Raw genomic sequence first — 22,640 nt, 5'->3', positions numbered from 1 at the left:
AAATGGATGCATTCCTGGAAAGCCACAAACTACCAAAACTGGAGCAGGAAGAAATAGAAAACCTGAACAGGCCAATAACCAGGGAAGAAATTGAAGCAGTCATCAAAAACCTACCAAGACACAAGAGTCTAGGGCCAGATGGCTTCCCAGGGGAATTCTATCAAATGTTTAAAGAAGAAATCATACCTATTCTACTAAAGCTGTTTGGAAAGAATAGAAAGAGATGGAGTACTTCCAAATTCGTTCTATGAGGCCAGCATCACCTTAATTCCGAAACCAGACAAAGACCCCACCAAAAAGGAGAATTACAGACCAATATCCCTGATGAACATGGATGCAAAAATTCTCAACAAGATACTAGCCAATAGGATCCAACAACACATTAAGAAAATTATTCACCATGACCAAGTAGGATTTATCCCTGGGACACAAGGCTGGTTCAACACTCGTAAAACCATCAATGTGATTCATCATATCAGCAAGAGAAAAACCAAGAACCATATGATACTCTCATTAGACGCAGAGAAAGCATTTGACAAAATACAGCATCCATTCCTGATCAAAACCCTTCAGAGTGTTGGGATAGAGGGAACTTTCCTCGACATCTTAAAAGCCATCTACGAAAAGCCCACAGCAAATATCATTCTCAATGGGGAAGCACTGGGAGCCTTTCCCCTAAGATCAGGAACAAGACAGGGATGTCCACTCTCACCACTGCTGTTCAACATAGTTCTGGAAGTCCTCGCCTCAGCAATCAGACAACAAAAAGACATTAAAGGCATTCAAATTGGCAAAGAAGAAGTCAAACTCTCCCTCTTCGCCGATGACATGATACTCTACATAGAAAACCCAAAAGCCTCCACCCCAAGATTGCTAGAACTCATACAGCAATTTGGGAGCGTGGCAGGATACAAAATCAATGCCCAGAAATCAATGGCATTTCTATACACTAACAATGAGACTGAAGAAAGAGAAATTAAGGAGTCAATCCCATTTACAATTGCACCCAAAAGCATAAGATACCTAGGAATAAACCTAACCAAAGAGGTAAAAGATCTATACCCTAAAAACTATAGAACACTTCTGAAAGAAATTGAGGAAGACACAAAGAGATGGAAAAATATTCCATGCTCATGGATTGGCAGAATTAATATTGTAAAAATGTCAATGTTACCCAGGGCAATTTATACGTTTAATGCAATCCCTATCAAAATACCATGGACTTTCTTCAGAGAGTTAGAACAAATTATTTTAAGATTTGTGTGGAATCAGAAAAGACCCCGAATAGCCAGGGGAATTTTAAAAAAGAAAACCATAGCTGGGGGCATCACAATGCCAGATTTCAGGTTGTACTACAAAGCTGTGGTCATCAAGACAGTGTGGTACTGGCACAAAAACAGACACATAGATCAATGGAACAGAATAGAGAACCCAGAAGTGGACCCTGAAATGTACGGTCAACTAATACTCGATAAAGGAGGAAAGACTATCCATTGGAAGAAAGACAGTCTCTTCAATAAATGGTGCTGGGAAAATTGGACATCCACATGCAGAAGAATGAAACTGGACCACTCTCTTTCACCATACACAAAGATAAACTCAAAATGGATGAGAGATCTAAATGTGAGACAAGATTCCATCAAAATCCTAGAGGAGAACACAGGCAACACCCTTTTTGAACTCGGCCACAGTAACTTCTTGCAAGATACATCCACAAAGGCAAAAGAAACAAAAGCAAAAATGAACTATTGGGACTTCATCAAGATAAGAAGCTTTTGCACAGCAAAGGATACAGTCAACAAAACTAAAAGACAACCTACAGAATGGGAGAAGATATTTGCAAATGACATATCAGATAAAGGGCTAGTTTCCAAAATCTATAAAGAACTTATTAAACTCCACACCAAAGAAACAAACAATCCAATCATGAAATGGGCAAAAGACATGAAGAGAAATCTCACAGAGGAAGACATGGACATGGCCAACAAGCACATGAGAAAATGCTCTGCATCACTTGCCATCAGGGAAATACAAATCAAAACCACAATGAGATACCACCTCACACCAGTGAGAATGGGGAAAATTAACAAGGCAGGAAACCACAAATGTTGGAGAGGATGCGGAGAAAAGGGAACCCTCTTACACTGTTGGTGGGAATGTGAACTGGTGCAGCCACTCTGGAAAACTGTGTGGAGGTTCCTCAAAGAGTTAAAAATAGACCTGCCCTACGACCCAGCAATTGCACTGTTGGGGATTTACCCCAAAGATTCAGATGCAATGAAACGTCGGGACACCTGCACCCCGATGTTTCTATCAGCAATGGCCACAATAGCCAAACTGTGGAAGGAGCCTCGGTGTCCATCGAAAGATGAATGGATAAAGAAGATGTGGTTTATGTATACAATGGAATATTACTCAGCCATTAGAAACGACAAATACCCACCATTTGCTTCAACGTGGATGGAACTGGAGGGTATTATGCTGAGTGAAATAAGTCAATCGGAGAAGGACAAACAGTGTATGTTCTCATTCATTTGGGGAATATGAATAATAGTGAAAGGGAATATAAAGGAAGGGAAAAGAAATGTTGGGAAATATCAGGAAGGGAGACAGAACATAAAGACTCCTAACTCGGGGAAACGAACCAGGGGTGGTGGAAGGGGAGGAGGGCGGGTGTTGGAGGGGAATGGGTGACGGGCACTGAGGTGGACACTTCTTGGGATGAGCACTGGGTGTTTTTCTGTATGTTGGTAAATTGAACACCAATAAAAATTAATTAAAAAAAAAACAGTTGTTCATATATATGTGGGTATATTTTTGAAGTCTCTATTAAGTTCCATTGATCTATTTGGGTTTAACTATTTAATAGCACTAATTTTTAAAAAGATTTTATTAATTTATTCATGAGAGACACAGAGAGACAGGCAGAGACATAGGCAGAGGGAGAAGTAGGCTCCATGCAGGGAGCCAGATGTGGGACTCAATCTGGGACCAGGATCATGCCCTGAGCCAAAGGCAGACACTCAACGGCTGAGCCACCCAGGCATCCCTAATTTTTTTTTAAGTTTTGAAGTCAGGTAGTGTTAGTCTTCTAACATTGTTCTTTTTCAAAAACTGTTTTTGCTCTAATATTTTGCATTTCTGTATCAACTTTAGGATCAGTTTGTCCATTTCTATTAAAAGTCTCCTCAATTTTTATTGGAATTGTATTGAGTTATGGGTCAATTTGGAGAGAATTAACATCTTAACATTGAGTCTTCTGAAACATGAACATGGTGTAATTCTTCATTTTTAGGGGGTATTCTTTAGTTTCTCTCAGCAATGTTTTCTCATTTTCAGTGTGTAGATCTTTCATATCTGTTGTCTTATTATGGCTAAGGGTTTCACATTTTTTAAAAAGATTTTATTTATTTATTCATGAAATACACACACACACACACACACACACACACACACACACACACACATATACACACAGAGACACAGGCAGAGGGAGGAGCAGGCTCCATGCAGGGAGCCTGATGTGGGACTCGATCCCGGGTCTCCAGGATCACTCCCTGGGCTGAAGGTGGTGCTAAACCGCTGAGCCACCAGGGCTGCCCAGGGTTTCATATTTTTGATGCCATTATAAATGATATTTTCAAATTTCAACTTCAGATTGTTGTGGGTACATAGAAATAAAACTGATTTTTGTACATTGACCTTATATCTTGCACTTTATTAAACTCACTTATTCTAGTAGCTTTCTGTAGATTTCTTCAGATTTTCTTTATAGATGATTATGTCATTTCTAAAAAAAAAAAAGATGATTTAACTTTTTTTTTTCTTGTCCAAGTACACTAGCTAGAATCTCCAGTATAACATAAACTAGAAGTGGATGTGAATTACAAGTTTTTTCTAGTCTGGCTGCGGGGGAATAGACACTATTTCCTTTGAGTTGGGCACTGTTTATTTTAATCCCTTCAGATGGTTCTTTCCCTGCTTAGTTCCTCATAAGTCTGTGTTGATCAGTACTGTTGTTGAGGAGGAAACTGTAGATCTCTGGGATCTTCTTCGTGAACTATAGCTGTTTTCGGTTTCCTGGTTTCTCTTCATCTTATCAAATCAGGGCATCAACAGGTTTCCTCCTGGATTTCCCTTCCTCCTATGCCTCTTTTGCTCTAGTCTAGAAACTCTCAGGGCAATAAACATGTAGTTATAGGGTTCACTTCCTTTGTTTTCCATTTGTCAGAGATTACTGTATGTCATTGCCTGATGTTCTGTGTCTTAAAAAAACATAGTTTTACTTATTGTGTCTGCTTAATTTGTTTATTTCAGGCTAGAGGTTAATCTGGCCTGTTTATATACCTGGGTCTGAAGTATAAGTCCACAGAATTGTCTATTTCCTTCTTATCTCACAAAGTTTCACTTAAATGTTTTCTTCTGGGATAGGTCCTTCTGTCATAACACCTTCAAAAATAGGTCCACCTTTTCCCCTTTATCTCACTTTTCTGATAGCATTGCTATCTTTTTTCAATTATAACAGTATATCTATGGATTCTTTATATGTTTTCTATAATAAATTGAGGAAAGAGACCATTATTATTTCACTCATCACTATATATCTAGTGCCTAGAAAATGTTTGACAGATGTTTAATATTTGTTGAATGAACTTTTCCTATTTATTATTAACCATAATTTTTGCTCATTTTTGTTCCTTGAGGAATTCCTTCTTATTCTTTGATTTACTCCTGCATTTTTGATGTTCTCCAATTCATTTTTTTACATTTATTTACCTCTCTTTCCTAGCTCTCTTATTCTTCCCCTTTTCTTTAAATTTTCCTTTATGCTTCTATTTGTGTTCCCAGCATCTGTTACAATTCCGTACACTGAAAAAACCATGCAGTGAAAGCAGGAAAATATCTATAGATAGACTTGAGACTTTCTAAAGGATATTACATTACGTAAGTAGAAGTTGATGAGCAAGCACTCCTCTGATTCAAACAGGATACTATTATTCTCTAACAAGCAAAATTTCCGTCATTTTCACAAGTAGAAAGAGCACTAGATGAGACAGCTGACTGGGTATTAGTCATTCCATAGACTGGTTGTGATTCTGGAAAAGTTATTTAACCTATCTGTGGCTTGGTTTTGTATTATAATAATGGCTACTATTTATAGAAGTGCTGTTACAAACACTAACAAAGAAAAGTTCCATAAGTCTCTAAGAGAGGTAGGGATTATGATTTTTACTTTATATGTGAGAAAAAGGAAACCCAGAGAAGTTAAGTGACTTGCCAAAGATTACAGAGTAGTAATGAGTAGTTAATACATATGAGTAGTTAAAAAGTAGAAAAAGTAGAACATGATATAAACCTTCTGTGACCCTATGCCTGCTGCTCTTTCCAAATCATTTCACTGGTCAGTGAAAATCTTTCAAATACGGAGGTTGCCTTTGAGCTATAGAGTTTTGTTATTCTATGATGTGAAAGATTTGCAAATGGAATAAAGTTTTAGGGTAGGGAGTTCCTTGGAACCTGAACTATAATACAATAAAGTTTTAGGGTAGGGAGTTCCTTGGAACCTGAACTATAATACAATAAAGTTTTAGGGTAGGGAGTTCCTTGGAACCTGAACTATAATACAAAATCATCAGTGAATGAGTCCAGGAAAGTTTGAAATTGAGGTGTTTCTTCAGAAATGCAAAGTATAAAGTTCAAAATGGAATGTGATATCACTTTGAGAGCAAAATTGATATAATAAAGTTTAAAAGCTGAATTTCAGAAAGCACTCTTTCAGTCTTCTCAATTGTGAAAAATAATTTTAAGTTGTTTCATTTTTGAATATATTTTTTTTATTGATTGTGGGTAAAAATTGGAAAAAAGGTGGTTTCCAATTATAGTATAATGTAATCAGTTTCCAGCAACCCCAAAACTGAGATACTTAGAGACACTGAATAGTACAGTGGAAGCTAATGAAATTTGTTTTAAATCAGATAGGTCTCAGCTTAATCCCCACTAATTATAACTTTGAGAAAATAACTTAGTATCTTTTGGCTTCATTTTATTCATCTGTAGAGGATTCTACAGACAGATACCTATCTGCCTTAAAGAGTTACAATGACCATTAAAAAATATAACACGGAGTCAAATTGATAAGCAAAATCACAGAAAAGAATAAATACTCAAAGGAAGTGGGTTAAGTTTCTCCAAATAGAGACAATGCAGATATGCTTTCCTGAAAGTTAGGAAACCATTCATGAAATGGCCAAATAGTCTCTATTATAATAAAATGGAACTATAGAAATGTAACCAGGTTATATAGTTAAATAAATTAAAAAGCAAATTTTCATAAAACTTATTTTTAAAAACATATTCCAGGATATACCTTCAAATCATTAATCTGTCCCTTATCAAAATATGATATTAACTATCAAGAGAAGACTTTAAAGAAATTTGACTTCAAATCCCATGGCTTGTCTGAACTGCTACATCACTGGTAGAGACATACAGGATCTCTTAATGGTCTTCTAAGGACTTGATTTTACTTCTGTCTTGTACTTCAGATCTTTGTTCTTGTACTTCAGATCTTTACTTGATTGTACTTCAGATCTTTGTTCGAAGAAACTATGATTTTTTTTCTTCAGAATCCTAGTGAACCCAGTAATGATAGACCATATCTCTGGTCTCACTTGTTAAATTTGAAAGATCCCATGGCTATTCATATGAGCAAAAAGAACCAGCTCCTCTATCTCACTACCATCATCATTTAATTACTGAGCACATATTTGTGCTAGGTGCAGAGGGTACACAGAATTTGAGATCTTCTCTTTAGGTTCTTGCCATGTATTTGGAAAGGTAGAGCATATGCAGAAAAATAAATAAACATACAAATGAATTTATGCTTAGTACAAGTGGTTCACATATGTCCATATATAAATATATATATAAGCTTGTACATTATAGGCATTGAAATAATGGAACTGGCACAACAGGGATCTCATGGCAACAGAAAAGATTTACAATAGGAAGTAAAATTTTAGCAGGGCATTTCCAGAGAGGGGATGATATGAATAAAAATTATAAGAGTAGCAAGATACATATGCTTGGCTTAAGGGGAATGTTTTATATAAGAGTAGTAGCAAATTCATTTGAAAATGTAGATGGGAATTATATTTTAAAGTATCTTGAATGAAGGTTTAAAACCTTTGCTTTTTAAATTTGAAGGCAATATAAAATTATTGAAGGGTCAGAAGTAAGTGAGCATGTCTCAGAACTTCTTTAACCTTTATATCACAGTTGATACTGTAGAATTCTGATTAAGAACCTGCTCCTGTGTCTTATCCTCAGTATACAATTTCTCTTCTTACTATAAAAGCATTACATATTTATTATAGAAATATCAAAAAACACATAAAACTAAAATAACTTTTTAAAGTCCACACACAATCTCATGTTTAGAAACATTTATCTTTTTTTATAGATGGATGCATTCTCTCTGTCTGCTGCTCTCGCTCTCTCTCACACACACACAATATTGGGGGCACCCAACCTTGAGAAGGCTAAACTGGGATTCAGAAGCTCAAGTATGTATGTTAACCACCTGGAGACTATTTACAGGAAAAGTTTTGGCTGAAACATTTTATGTGGCAGGGAATGGGTATGAAAGAATAGAATTAGGGTAGAAGTCAGTTAATTTTTTATGTAAAGAGCGATATAGTATTTTGAGTATCATGGACCATATGGTTTCTCTGGCAACTGCTCAACTCTGCCATCGTAGTGTGGATGTAACCATAGACAGTACGTAAAAGATGAATGTGGCTATGCTCCAATAAAGTTTTACATATGAAAACTGAAATTTCACATAATTTTCAGGTGTCAAGAAATATCATCATAATATCTAATAGGTTTTTATTTCAAGAGAAACAAAAGTCAACATAGATATCAACGTTCTATCACAAGTCACCTGGAGCAGAGACTGTGAAAAGCATCCTAAAAGGGGGAGTTCTGCTAGAATAGAAAACTAGAGGATACTGATGATGGAAAATAAGTTACCCTATGGGCATTCCCAGGAAAATTTTAAGGACTTCACAAGAATTGAGTACTTTTAGCTACAGGAAGACAGTATCTTAGGTTATTATAAGTGATGTGATCCCATTAATCATCTTTAAACTTGTGAGGTGATGTCTGAAGAAATTCAGGATACAATGTGTGTGTGTATATACATATATATACATATTTCATACAAATATGAAGCCATTATATATATTGTTAAAAACCTGCTTTTAAAAAACATAACATTGATCAATATATTATAAACATCTTGTCAATGAATGTTTACCCCTAATATCACTAGTATCATTTGCATCTGCAATCATACCCTCATTTTCCATTCTTTCTGCACTGGTTTACAGAATTGCTTACTCTACTGTCTTCAAATTTGCATTTTCTATCATGTCAAATGTTAATATTGACTTTTTAGTTTGTGATTTTAATTCGCCAACTTCATAGTGTTTGTTACCTAAAATCACTATAGAAATTTGTTTGTGTATTCTATTATAATTAAAAGAATCAGATATTAGGAATACTTAGCTAACTATAAGATATCTAGTTACTTAGAAAAAGAAAATATTGTGGCCCTTGTTAGAATACTTTTATAAAACGGCTAAAGGCACAAGATTTCCAAAACAAGAAAGCATTCAATTGTTATTGATACTGGCATGTCAGGATTACTATTTATAAGGATACCATGGCTCTTCCTCCCCCAAACAAAAGGCACTGACTCTTGAACTAGGAGAATGTAGTCTGCATGGTTTGAAATAAACACTGGAATTATGGGTGTGAATAAATGAGCATATGACATTAGCTTGATTTGAAGTATTTACATAATTATTAAAATCATCAGGTTGCACTTCCATAACAAAACAAAAATTTGCATGCATGCTGAATGTGTTTTTAAAAACACATTACTAAGCACAGACATATGGGTTTAACTCAGGCATTAAGACTTAAAAAGCTATTTGCCTAACCTTTATAGAACTTACTCTGATAGGAAGTACGGATCCGTTTCGTTAAATCAGGATAAAGGTTAGACAGGCCACGCATGCAAAAGTTGTCTTTGGAACATGCCAGAACATCAGCATCAGCAGCAGGCAGAGGAAAGAGAGAAAAATAGTCTAAAGTGAAAGGAAGTGATATCATACCAGAATCTAGAACAGCCAAGATGAAGAAATTGCAGCAAGTTTAGGTAATCAAATTAGAAAGGAGATATTAAAAAAATAAATCAATTAGAAAGTAAGAGGTGATAGATGAATGATGAGAGTGCTGTAGTAATTTTATTTAATCAAATATCCTATAAGAATAGATGTCAAATTTCTCATATGCTTTTCAGGTAGTAAACTTATTTCACTTGTGAATAGAGTGTATTTTACCTCATAAAAATCGAAATGGTTATCTTTAATCTTCAGTATTAATAAGAAATATTGGGGATTTTAGTCTTTGGCATTTTATTTTTATAACAAAGTGAGTACCCATTGTAGTGATTTTATACACTAAATATGATGAAAGATTATAATTTAATCAATTTTTCCCTGATTTTAAATTATCAAAAAATTCTAAGCTCAAATCATAACTGAGACTCAATAAGTTTAAATTAAGTAACAGTTATATTATGCTTGTCACAATATACACCTTGTCATTCCATTATGTATATCCAGAAGTAACGTACTGTCATAAGATCCTGTTTTTCTACTTCAGTTTATGCTTTTAGCATACAAATATTGCCTCCTGCCCCCTAACATCTTCCTATCCTAGAGTCCATAAACTTTCAAAAATCAATGTTTTCCCAATTATGAGGGACTCTAATGGTATATGCATGCACAATGTCTCTTATTCTGTCTTTCAAAAGCCGGAAATGGTAGAGGCAGAACCTATAGAATTTGAACTTTCCAGCATTCCTAAAATATTGCTAATATCTGAGATACCTAACAGAAAACAAAGAAACTCCAAGTTTTGAAGGAGAAATTTTGTGTTCCGAAAAAGGGTTTAAATTAGCAATGTGGAAAGGGTTGAGGTTTATCTTAAAAAAAAAAAAAAGATTAACATGAAACCTACTATCATGTTATCTTTTTATTTTAAAATATTCTTTATGTGAGTAAATTTAATAAAGGCTTTAATAATCAACGATTTTAAAAAAATCAATTGATTATTTAAAAAACAATCTGATAGAACTAAACACATAATACTATAGATGTACTTCCATCAGCAAATCTTTGAGCTCAACTAATTTTTTATCAATTAAGTTATGCCAGTGGACAGAAAATATGCAAAATTTTGTCAATGTTTACAAAGCCAACTATTTGGAGAAATATTCAAATTTCAATAAATTTTGGATAATTCAGCATATCAAAATTTGGCATTATATAGAAAGTATTTCTACTTATGCCTTAATTACCCTTGTATGTTTTTCTTTTATATTTAAACAAATTGGTCCTGTCAAGCAAAGTGTTATCTTTTATAGCATTTTAAAATGTTAATTAATAATGTTTATTGCATTTGTGAACATACCTTCAAGAAAATCACCATCCAACAAGGAAAGGTGACAGCTTGAATATAGAGTTTAAAAAATTAAAAATAGTGAAATACTTACAATTATATTTTTAAAGAGTCCAGATATATTAGAAGAAAATTATCCTGTTAAACACAACTATCACAAACAAATTTTTCAACTACAGAGCCTGATTTTCATCACATTTTTATATTTAATAGCTTCTTATTTTCGGTTATTTCTTAGGAGTTCGACCTAAGAAACTTGAGATATTTCCTATCTTTGACAGCAAATTAAAGTTTAAACACTTCCTTTATCTTTTCAAAGATTATTGGTATGCTTCTGCCCAATTTTATTTACATGATATTATAAATTATGTTGATTTTATATTGTCATGCATTTGAAAAGTATCATAGAAGAAAGATAAGAAATCTAAAGGTAAGAAAACAGATGAACTAATCAAGTTCATAACCATTTTGTTTTATCTCCTACCTGCAATGAACTGCTTGTTTTTTCGAGGAGACCGTGGTTGACGTTGGTATAGGTCACTTGATCTATATAGGTCAATGGTCCCCATGCTTAACAGTACTGTCTTCTGTATAAAATCCACCACAGCCAACCCATTGCAGTTCCCAAATGCAACTCTGAGAGAAAAAGAATATGCAACTAGAATGTATCACAGCAATCATTATTATTTTTATCTTTGAATAAAAATAAGATAATTGGAAAGTAATGCCTTAGGGTTGGGGAGGTTAGATCGTGATTGGTATAATGTCAGGAAGGATATCATGCTTTTACATAGGATAGGGTGGCCTTGTATAATAGACCACTGCAGTCACATTTTATCATCAGTTATATTATGTAAGTAATGATTAACCAATCTGCTCTTTAACTTGGCCTTATATTTTTATAGTAGAATCATATACAATATTTTTTTATGCAATGGGGAAAGAAATCAAGAAATGGCACACTTTAATAGCTATAGATGGTTAGGTACGTAATTAGATGCCTTTTTAAAATAGAATTAAAATTGTTAAACTCCAAATTATGTTTCTTCTTAGACAGTATATATTTAACTTAAAATTTTACATGAAAATTAGCTATCTATGTCTCGAGTTTTGACACCATAGAATAAACAATTTTCATTCACAAAAAATTAAATTTTCTCACTTTTTTTTAATCCTACTTATTAAAAGACAGATATCATTTGATTAATTTCTCTTGAAAATTAAAATAGCTCTACTAAGCAGGTATTTTGAAGATTTACTTATTTATTTGAGAGAGAACATCAGCAGACGAGGCATATGGAGAGGAAGAGAGAATCTCAAGCTAATCCCATGCTCAGCACAGAGTCCAGTGCGAGGCTTGATCTCATGACCCTGAGGCCACGACCTGAGCTAAAACCAAGAGTTGGTTGCTTAACCAACTGTTCCACTTGGGTGCCTTAAGCAGGTATTATGGTCAGCCTAAAGACTGACCACAATACACAAACTCTTTTCTCAATTTAGAACATGCCTTTTAACTGAATAATTATAAATTTGTGCTTTTGCTCCCCACACTAATAAACAATAGTTGCATAACTGCTGTTTTGCTCCTTATAAGTAAGTTCCATGTTGTTTTATTGCTTAGATTGAATCTGATTAACAAATCATCAGTTTATTTTGTTTTTTCTACTCCACCAGTCATAGCCTTCCTTAAAACAAGTAAAAAGAAAAGTGCTACCATACTGGATGTTTGCTATTTCATATAGAGTTCTACGTCTTCAATAAGACAGACTTTGGAAACTAAAAAAAATATTGTCATAAAAGTCAGCAGATTCCATCTCCAACATATATAGGTGACCTTGAAAAAAATTAATGAACTCTTCCAGGCCTTAGTTTCTTTACTTTATAAGAATTAAATACTAAATTTATCTACTTATCATGGCTTTTATGAAAACCAAATCAGAAATTTTTATTAAAGTACTTTGAAAAATTTCCATATGTAAGTAGGATTGGCCCTAATATAAGTAAATGCAATATTACACATATTACATATTGTAGCAAGTTAATCTCTTTAAGCTTGTACAGGTATGATAGAGTTTCTAAATGCAATACTGACAAGAAAAAAAACAGGAAAATAGAATGTATTACATCAACTAAAATGATTTTTTAATTTATTTTACATGTTTATATTTCTTTTTTTAAAAAATTATTTATTTATTTATGATAGTCACACAGAGAGAGAGAGAGATTGAGAGAGGCAGAGACACAGGCAGAGGGAGAAGCAGGCTCCATGCACCGGGAGCCCGATGTGGGATTCGATCCTGGGTCTCCAGGATGGTGCCCTGGGCCAAAGGCAGGCGCCAAACCGCTGCGCCACCCAGGGATCCCTGATTTTTATTTTTTATTTAAAAATAAGAATACTAGAGAGTTATACCTTAGGGTCGGGGAGGTGAAAAGTTGGGGAGGTCAGGCAATGATTATTGAAAAATACTGGATTTAATTTCCTAACTTAAATAGAAAACTGGACAAACTAAGCAACAGTTTTCATATTTTGGCCAACAGGCAACACAGGATGAGAGAAAGATAGCATTCAAGGTAAATTCTAGGTATTTTTTTTGTTTTATTTGTTTTTACAGTTTTATTGAGATATATTTCATATATCATAAAAATTCACTGATTTAAATAAAGCGTACAGTTCTGTGGTTTTATATTTATTTCTATCAATTTAATAGTTTTAGAATTGTACATCATCACCATATTTTATTTTATTTTTTTATCACCATATTTTAGAACATTTCAATACAGGCATCTAGGTATTCTAATTTAGACTAATTGTCCTAACTTGGTGAATAGAGAGGTTTCCCAGGCCTGGAGCACAGGAAACTGAGACTTACAGAGAGATCAGTGGTTGTTTTGAATTGAGAATGATATTAGAATCTGATGCTGCAAAAGCAGCCAGAATTTAGGAGATAAAATACTAGAGAGATGAGAACTGCATAGACAAAGTATACCAGAGATTTATAGAATGGTTCTCTGAAGCATCCATGTGAAGAAACTACCCCAGGCTCAGGAAAGAACCACCAACGAGATAAAGCTGAACAAGTCCCAAAGCTCACACAAGGCTGAAAATATTTCCTGTTACTACCAGCCAAACTGCTGAGATCTTCTACTACACATTAAAAAGGCACATATAAGTAGTATCACTTTAGTAGTGGGGACAATTGCCCTAAACTAAAAGCTCTTCTGAACCCCATCCTAAAAAATCTTAGAAACATCATTCTAAGTAACATAACTGCCTTCCAGAAAACTATCCAACTCTATTAAAAAGAATCAACAAAATACCACCACAGTTTAAAATTCACAATGTGCACTATATAACAAGTAGCAGGCATATAAAGAATTAAGAGAACCTGACTGATAATTAGAGGGAAAAATAAGTCAACAGAAACAACTAGAAATGAAACACATGACAAAAGTAGCAAACAAAGATAATGCTTAAAAAATAGGGGCATACAGGTGGCTCAAGTTGGTTAAGCATCTGCCTTTGGCTTAGGTCATGATCTCAGGGTCTTAGGATCTAGACCTATGTTGGGCTCCCTGCTCAGCAGGGAGTCTTCTTCTCCCTCTTCCTCTGCTCTTCCCTGCCCCACTTGTTCTCAATCTCTCTCTCTCAATAAATAAAGTCTTAAAAATTTGGGGCACCTGGTTGACTCAGTAGTTGAGTGTCTACCCTTGGCTCAGGGCAAGGTCCCAGGGTACTGGGATTAAGTCCCACATCAGGCTCCCCATGGGGATCCTGCTTCTCCCTCTGCCTCTCTCTTTCTGTGTCTCTCATGAATAGATAAATCTTTTTTTTTTTTTTTAAGATTTTATTTATTTATTCATGAGAGACACAGAGACACAGGCAGAGGGAGAAGCAGGCTCCACACAGGGAGCCTGACGCAGGACTTGATTCTGGGTCTCCAGGATCACGCCCTGGGCGTGCAGGCGGCACTAAACCGCTGCGCCACCAGGGCTGCCCCGAATAGATAAATCTTTAAAAAACTTTTAAAAAATATACATACGTGTGTGTATTTCAGATATTTGAGAAGTAGAGGAAAACCTACTCTAGAGCTATAGGAATCAAGACAGGCTGGTATTGAAATAGAGATCAAAAATAAATTTTAATGAAACAGAAGAGTGGCCATAAACCCATAAATGATCAATTGATATTTGACAAAAGTCCTATGGTAATTCAGAGGAAAGATATTCTTTTAGATAAATGATATGAACAATTAGATATCCATAAGTAAAAAAACTGAGCCCTAAATATTTACCTTCCATGGTACACAAAAAAAAAATCAAGTTAATTTCTTAAAAAAATAAGCAAAAGAGGGGTGCTTGGTTGGCTCACTTGGTTAAGTGTCCAACTCTTGGTTTCAGCTGAGGTCATGAGCTCAGGGTCCTCAGATGGAGCCCTAGGTCAGGCTCCACACTCAGCATGGATTCTACTGGAGATTTTCCCCCTTTCCCTCTGATACTTCCTCTGCTCACACCCTTTCTCTCTCTCTCTCTAAAATAAAATAAAATCTTTAAAAAACTAATAGGCAAAGATTTGAACAGACATTTCACCACGCAAGATGTACAAATGTGAAATAAAGACTTGAAAGATGCTGAACATCATTAGTAACCAGGAATAGGTAAATTAAAACCACTGATCCCACTTACATATTGAGAAGTATGTAGAAAAACTGAAACCCTAATACATTCCTGGTGGAAAGGCAAAACAATATAACTTCTTTAAAATATAATCTGTCATAATAAATAAATAAATAAATCCTTCAACAACACAAGGGTTAAAGGCACTTACCCCACACCATCAAAATCCATGATAACTTTGGTTTCCCCCTGAACTTAACTACTAATAGCCTACTGTTGATTAGAAACCTTACACTGGGAACAAAGTCAATGAACACATATACTGTATTTGTGTTAAATGCTATATTTTTACAATAAACTAGAGAAAAAAAGTTTTTTAAAAAATCATAAGGAACACATATTTACATTTTGTATTGAAAAAAATCCATGTACAAGTGGACCCATGCAGTTTAAACCTGTGTCAAAGGTCGACAACTCACCATTTGACCCAGTAATTCTACTTTTAAGTTATTTACCCAAGAAAATGTAAACAAAGGTTACACATGGACTTATACCTGAACGTTAATAGCAAATTCCTTCATAAAACCCCAAACTGGAAACAACTAAAATTTCCATCAAATGGTGAATGTATAAACACATTTTTGTATATCCACATAATGGATAATGCAGCAGTGAAAGGAACAAACCACAGATATACGCATGACTTGGATGAATCATAAAAGCCTTATGCTAAGTGAATGAAAACAAACACATAACTCATGATTTATGATTCTGTTTATATAAAATCATAGTAAATGCAGTCAATTTGAGAGGCTATAAGTGAGGGATGAAAATTGAATGGGAGGGGATAGGAAGGAACTTTTTGAGGTGATTGATACTTTTTATATCATCAGTTTGTTAATGATTACATGACTTGCATTTATCTTGTATTGTTTGCCAAAACACATATTTCATACTTAAAGTTGGTGAATTTTATTTTTTATTTATTTATTTTTTTTTTGGTGAATTTTATTTTATATACTTGATGTCTCAGTATTTAGTTAATTAAATTACTACTGAAAGGACAATCTGAGAGAATTACACTAGAATTATAGACTATGGGCCCTAAGAATGTTCTGGAGAGAAAGAGATGATAGAGAAAATATTTTTTTATTTTTATTTTTTAAAAATATTTTATTTATTTACTTGAAAGAGATAGGGAGACAGAGCATGAACATAGAGAGGGAGAAGCAGACTCCCTGCTGAGCAGGGAGCCAAATGCTCTGCTCCATTCCAGGACCCTGAGATTATGACTTAGCTGAAGGCAGATACTTAACTGACTGAGCCACACAGGCTCCCTGAGAAAAGATTTTCTAAAATTGGATATTTTAGGTAACTGGCCTAAAAGATAAAATTATTTCACTGAGGGAAAAAGAGAAGGTGAGATTTTTTTTTCTTCCAATACCTGTTGGTTAGGAAATTCAAAAGAAAATACCAACCAACAAGAAGATATTTTCAAGATTTGGAATTTATAATAAAAATAATTTTTATTAGTCTTGACTTTGTTTCTTAATATCTAAAAGTCTACCTTATATTAAAATTACTAAAATTAACAATTCTAAATTGTATAAGAGCTGATAAACTTTTCTATTTTATAAATACAAAATATATTTGTACATAGAAGTTAATAAAAGTCCAGATTACAATGTCTCTAAAATTCCTATGGGCATCTTGTTGTATTTGGCATTTATGAACAATGTTAATGTATAAATACTTATATAAACATAAGTGAAAAATATTGAAAAAATACATTTCTATTTCATATCTTTGAATATGTTGATGCTTTAAGAAATTGTTCTTTCTAGAAGTAGCAACTCAGAAAAATAGGTTTAAATATGAGTTTGTTCAATGGCTTTGGAAAAAAAGCAAAATTTTACTTTTAAATACCTTATAAGTTTTGTTACTGATATATATACTTAGGAAAAACGTTCATGCAACATTTTTAATCAATATACTTTGGAAAATTATTGGTTTAATAATTCAGTCTTAAAAATAGCTTTGTTTTCTTTCTGATATACCACTATGTAATGATAAAAATTTGTTTAAATTTTTAATCTAAAATTTAACTTCAGGGATCCCTGGGTGGCGCAGCGGTTTGGCGCCTGCCTTTGGCCCAGGGCACGATCCTGGAGACCCTGGATCGAATCCCACATCAGGCTCCCGGTGCATGGAGCCTGCTTCTCCCTCCGCCTGTGTCTCTGCCTCTCTCTCTGTGACTATCATTAAAAAAAAAAAAAAAAAAAAAAAAAAAAAAAATTAAAAAAAAAAAACCTGTAAAATTTAACTTCATTCCACAGAGTTAAAAATGCAGTTCCTAGTTGTCCTAGCTTCATTTTAGATGTTCACTGTGATTAGCAGTAACATATTGGACTGAATTATAGAACATTTCCATAGGTTATAAAACATTTCCATCACTGCAGAAAGACCTATGGGACAGTACTGTTATAGGTCATGTATATCTTAGGTTTATTTTCTCATAAGCCTAATTTAAGTTCCTATAATTGACAACGTTATATTAGTTTCAGGCATACAACATAGTGATTTAACAATTCTATACATTACACGATGCACACCACAATAGTGTAGTTACCATCTCTCAACATACAGTCATTACAATATTATGGACTGTATTCCATATGCTGTACTTTTCCTCCCTGTGATTTATTTTACAACTGTGTGTTTGCATCCACTAAAGCCCTTCACCTATTTTGCTCCACCTACCAACCCCATCCCCTCTGAAAAAAACTTTGTATTTATGGGTGTTTATGTTTGTTCATTCATTTGTTTTGTAGATTCTACATATAAATGAAATCGTATGGTGTTTGTTTTTCTCAAACTTATTTCATGTAGCATGATACCCTCTAGGTCCATCCATGTTGTCGCAAATAGTAAGATTTCATTCTTTTACATGGCTGAGTAACATTCCATTGTGTGTGTATGTGTGTCTGATGTGTATGTCATATCTTCTTTATCCATTCATCTATTGATGTAAACAGGTTGCTTCCATATCTTTTTAAATTAGTATTTTTATTTTTGTTTCCTTTAGATAAATATCCAGCAGTAGAATTACTGGATCATATGATGTTTACATTTTTAATTATTGAGGAACCCATACTGTTTTCCATAGTGGCTTACAAAATTACATTGTAATTACAATTACATTGTAATACTGTTGGTTAACAGTGCACAAGGGTTCCCTTTTCTGCACATCCTCACCAACTCTTGTTATTCTTGTCTTTTTAATACTGGGCATTCTGACAGGTGTGATATCTTATTGTGGTTTTGATTTGCATTTCCCTGATAATTAGTGCTGTTGAACATCTTATGTGTCTGTTGGCCATCTGTATGTCTTTAGAAAAATGTCTTCTCAGGTCCTCTACCCATTTAAAAAAAAAAAGATTTTTATTTATTTATTTTTGATAGATACAAAGACATAGGCATATGGAGAAGGAGCCTGCTGTGGGACTCAATCCCAGGACCCCTGAGCCAAAGGCAGACACTCAACCACTGAACCACCCAGTTGTCATTCCTCTACCCATTTTTAATCAGATTTTTTTGGTATTGAGTCATGTAAGTTCTTTATGTATTTTGCAAATTAACTCCTTACCAGATGTGTCATTTGCAAATCTCCCATTCAGTAAATTGCCTTTCAGTTTTGTTTATGGCTTCCTTTGCTGTGCAAAAGCTTTTGGTGTAGCCCCAATGATTTATTTTTGCTTTTTTCCCCCTTTTGGGAGAAGACATATCTAAAAAACTGTTGCTAAGGCCAATGTCAAAGATATTACTGCCTTTGTTTTCTTCTAGGAACTTTGTGGTTTTATGTCTTACATTAAGATCTTTAATCCATTTGAGATTATTTTTTAGTGTGGTGTCAGATGTGGTTCAGTTTTATTCTTTTCCATTTAGCTGTCCAGTTTTCCTAATTCCATTTTTTGAAGAGATTGTCTTTTCTGCATTATATACTCTTGCTTCCATTGTCATAGATTAATTGATCAAATAAGCATGGGTTTATTTCTGGGTTCTCTATTCTGCTCTGTTGGTCTGTGTCTTTTTATGCCAATACCATACTGTTTTGATTATTATAGCTTTATAAAATATCTTGAAACCTAGAACTATGATACTTAAAGATTTGTTCTTCTTTCTTAACACTTATTTTGCTATTTGTGGTTCTTTTGTGCTTACATGCAAATTTTAGGAATACATGTTCTAGTTCTGTGAAAAATAATACCAGTATTTTGATAGGGATTATATTGAATGTATAGATTATTTGGGTAATATGGACATTTTAATGTTATTAACTCTTCCAATCCATGAATGTGGTGTATCTTTTCATTTGTTTGTGTTGTCTTCAGTTTCTTTCATCAGTGTCTTCTGAGTTTTCAGAGTTATAGATATTTCCCCTCCTTGGTTAAGTTATTCTTTGTATTCTCTGGTATTTTATTCTTTTTGATATAATTGTAATGGGATTGTTTTCTTAATTTTTCTTTCTCTGTTCTCTCCATTTTGTTACTCATGTACATACATGGAACACATTTCTGTATATTAATTTTGTTTCCTGCAACTTTGCTGAATTTATTTATCTATTTTAGTAGTTTCTGGTGATTTTTTTTTGGGTTTTCTACATACAGTATCATGTCATCTGTAAATAGGGAAAGTTTGATTTCTTCCTTCCCAATTTGGATACCTTTTATTTCTTGGCTCATTGTTGCATCTAGAACTTCTAATACCATGTTGAATAAAAGGCATGAGTGGACATCCTTGCCTTGTTCCAGATCTTAGAGGGAAAGCCCTCAGTGTTTGACTACTTAGTATGATGTTGGCTGTGAGTTTTTCATATATGGCTTTATTATGTTGCAGTATGTTTCCTCCAAACCCACATTGTTGTGAATTTTATCATAAATGAATGTCATATTTTTCAAATGTTTTTTCTGCATCTATTGAGATTATTTTATAGTTTTTATCTTTCATTTTGTTAATGTGTGTATCAAGTTGATTGATTTATGAATTATAAACCATGCTTGTGTCACAGGAATCAATCTTACTCGATTGTGGTGAATAATTCTTTTTAATGTATGGTTGAGTTCGGTTTGCTATTATTTTGTCTAGGAGTTCTGAATCTATGTTCAGCAGGGCTATTGGCTTATAGTTTTGATTTTTGGTAGTGTTTTTTTCTGGTTTTGGCATCAGGGTAATGTTGGTCTTGTAGAATGAATTTGGAAAAATTTCTTCCTCTTCTATTTTATGGAATAGTTTGAGAAAAATAGACATCGACTCTTCTTTAAGTGTTTGGTAGAATTCACGTGTGACACCATCTGGTCTAACTTTTGCTGGCTAGCGATTTAATTTCCTCAGTAGTAATTGGTCCATTCATATTTTCTATTTCTTTTAGATTCACTCTTGGCAGATTATGTATTTCTAGAAATTTACCCATTTCTTTAATGTTCATTTGTTGGCATATTTTCTTTGTAGTAGTCTCTTAAAATCCTTGTATTTCTGAAGTGTGAATTGTTCTCTTTTGTTTCTGATTTTGAGTCTTCTCTTTTTTTAAATTGAGTTTTCCTAAGGGTTTATCAATTTTTTTTTATCTTTTCAAAGAATCAGCTTCTGGTTTTATTGATATTTTCTTTTTTCTTTCTTTTTGAAATCTCTATTTCATTTGTTTCTGCTGTGATCTTTATTATTTCCTTCTTTCTACTAACTTTGGGCTTTGTTTATTCTTCTTTTTCTAGTTTTTTAGGTGAAGGGTTACATTGGATATTTGAGATCTTTCTTGTTTCTTGAGGTAGGCCCGTGTTGCTGTAAACTTTCCTATTAGAACTCCTTTGCCACATCCCAAAGATATTGAGCCATTGTGTTTCCATTTTCATTTGTCTCCAGCTATTTTTTTAATTTCCTCTTTGATTTCCTTCTTGTTCTGCTTGTTTAGTAGCATGTTGTTTAACATCTACTTTTTTGTTTTTTACATAAGTTTCTTTTCTTGTAATTGATTTTGGTTTCATGCCATTGTGGTCAGAAAATATGCTTGATATGATTTCAGCATTCTTAACATTATTGAGACTTGTTTTGTGGCTTAACATGTGATCTATCTTGGAAATATTCTACATGCACTTGTAAAGAATGTATTCTGCTATTTTTGGATTGTACAGTTTGTACTTCTGTTAGGTCCATCCAGTCTAATGTGTCATTCAAAGCCACTGTTTGCTTTTGATTTTCTATTTGAATGATTTACCCATTGATGTAAATGGGGTGGTAGAGTTCCCTATTATTTTTTATTATTGTCAATTTCTCCCTTTAGTTATATTAATATTTTGCTTTATATTATTATTTTGCTTTATATATTAGGCGCTTTTATGTAGGGTTATTATTATTTACAATTATTATATCCTCTTGTTGGATTAATCCTTTAAGAATAATTCCCTTCTTTGTCTTTTATTACAATCTTTGTTTTAAAGTTCATTTCTGATATAAGTATTGTGGCACCAGCATTTTTTTTTACACTTCAATTTGCATCCTTAACCTTTAGTTTAAGTATGTTTTTAGGTCTGAAGTGAGTCTCTTATAGGCAGCAAATAGATGGTCAAATAAGTTGACCCACTACCCTTACTCTGTTTTTGCTTTTACTTGTGAGGTTTTTATCTTTCATTATTTTTTACTTATAGTTATGGACTTTTCTACTTAAAGAAGTCCCTTTAACATGGCCAGGTCAGTGGTAATGAACTCCTTTACCTTTTGTCTGGGAAATTCTTTATTTCTCTTTCAATTCTGAATAAAAACTTTGCTGGATAGAGTATTCTTGGTTGTATGTATTTTTTCTTTCATCTCATTGAATATGTCATGCCACTGCTTCTGGCCTGCAGGGCTTCTGCTAAAAAATTACCCAATAATCTTATGGGGGTTCCTTTGTACATAACTAGTTGCTTTACCCTTGCTGCTTTTAAAGTTCTCTCTTTAATTTTGACATCTTAATTATTATGTGTCTTAGTGCTGATCTCTTTGGTTCTTTTTGTTTGGGGCTATGACTCCTGGACATGAATGTCTGTTTCCTTACTCAGGTTAGGGAAGTTTTCAGCTATTATTTCTTCAATTAAATTTTCCTCTTCTTTCTCTCATTCTTCTCCTGGAGCCCTTATACTGTAAATGTTAGTACACTTGATGTCCCAGAGGTCCCTTAAACTATTCTCAATTTAAATTTCTTTTTTCTTTTTGATGTACAGCTTGGGTAATTTCCAGTACCCTGTCTTCTATATCACTAATTTGTACTTTTGCATCATCTTATTTACTGTTGATTCTCTTGAGTGTATTTTTCATTTCAGTTATTGTATTCTTTAGCTCTGATTGGCTTTTTAAAATATTTTCTATCTTTCTGTTAAAGTCCTCATTGTGTTCATCCATTCTTTCCCCAACTTTGGTTAGCATCTTTATGACCATAATTTGAAACTCATTATTAGGTAGAT

The 22,640-nt window shown here is 33.7% G+C and overlaps 1 protein-coding gene across 11 annotated transcripts in view; it reads right to left on the bottom strand.

The window, feature by feature from the left end:
• STXBP5L (syntaxin binding protein 5L) overlaps window positions 1-22,640 on the bottom strand; it is a 389,595-nt gene that overhangs the window by 81,564 nt on the left and 285,391 nt on the right. For 6 of the 11 annotated variants that reach the window (XM_025990142.2, XM_072724595.1, XM_072724611.1 and 3 more), the window contains exon 19: window positions 11,018-11,169. In XM_025990142.2, coding sequence (XP_025845927.1) covers window positions 11,018-11,169 — 152 coding nt within the window. Of the gene's footprint in view, window positions 1-9,023; window positions 9,096-11,017; window positions 11,170-22,640 lie in introns of all 11 variants that reach the window. The other 5 variants (XM_025990141.2, XM_072724617.1, XM_025990140.2 and 2 more) reach the window with 1 other exon arrangement.

The sequence above is a fragment of the Vulpes vulpes genome, chromosome 1 (genome assembly GCF_048418805.1).
Source record: "Vulpes vulpes isolate BD-2025 chromosome 1, VulVul3, whole genome shotgun sequence".
NCBI lineage: Eukaryota > Metazoa > Chordata > Mammalia > Carnivora > Canidae > Vulpes > Vulpes vulpes.
Note: the sequence above shows the minus strand (reverse complement) of the source record. Positions and strands in the feature narration are given on the sequence as shown.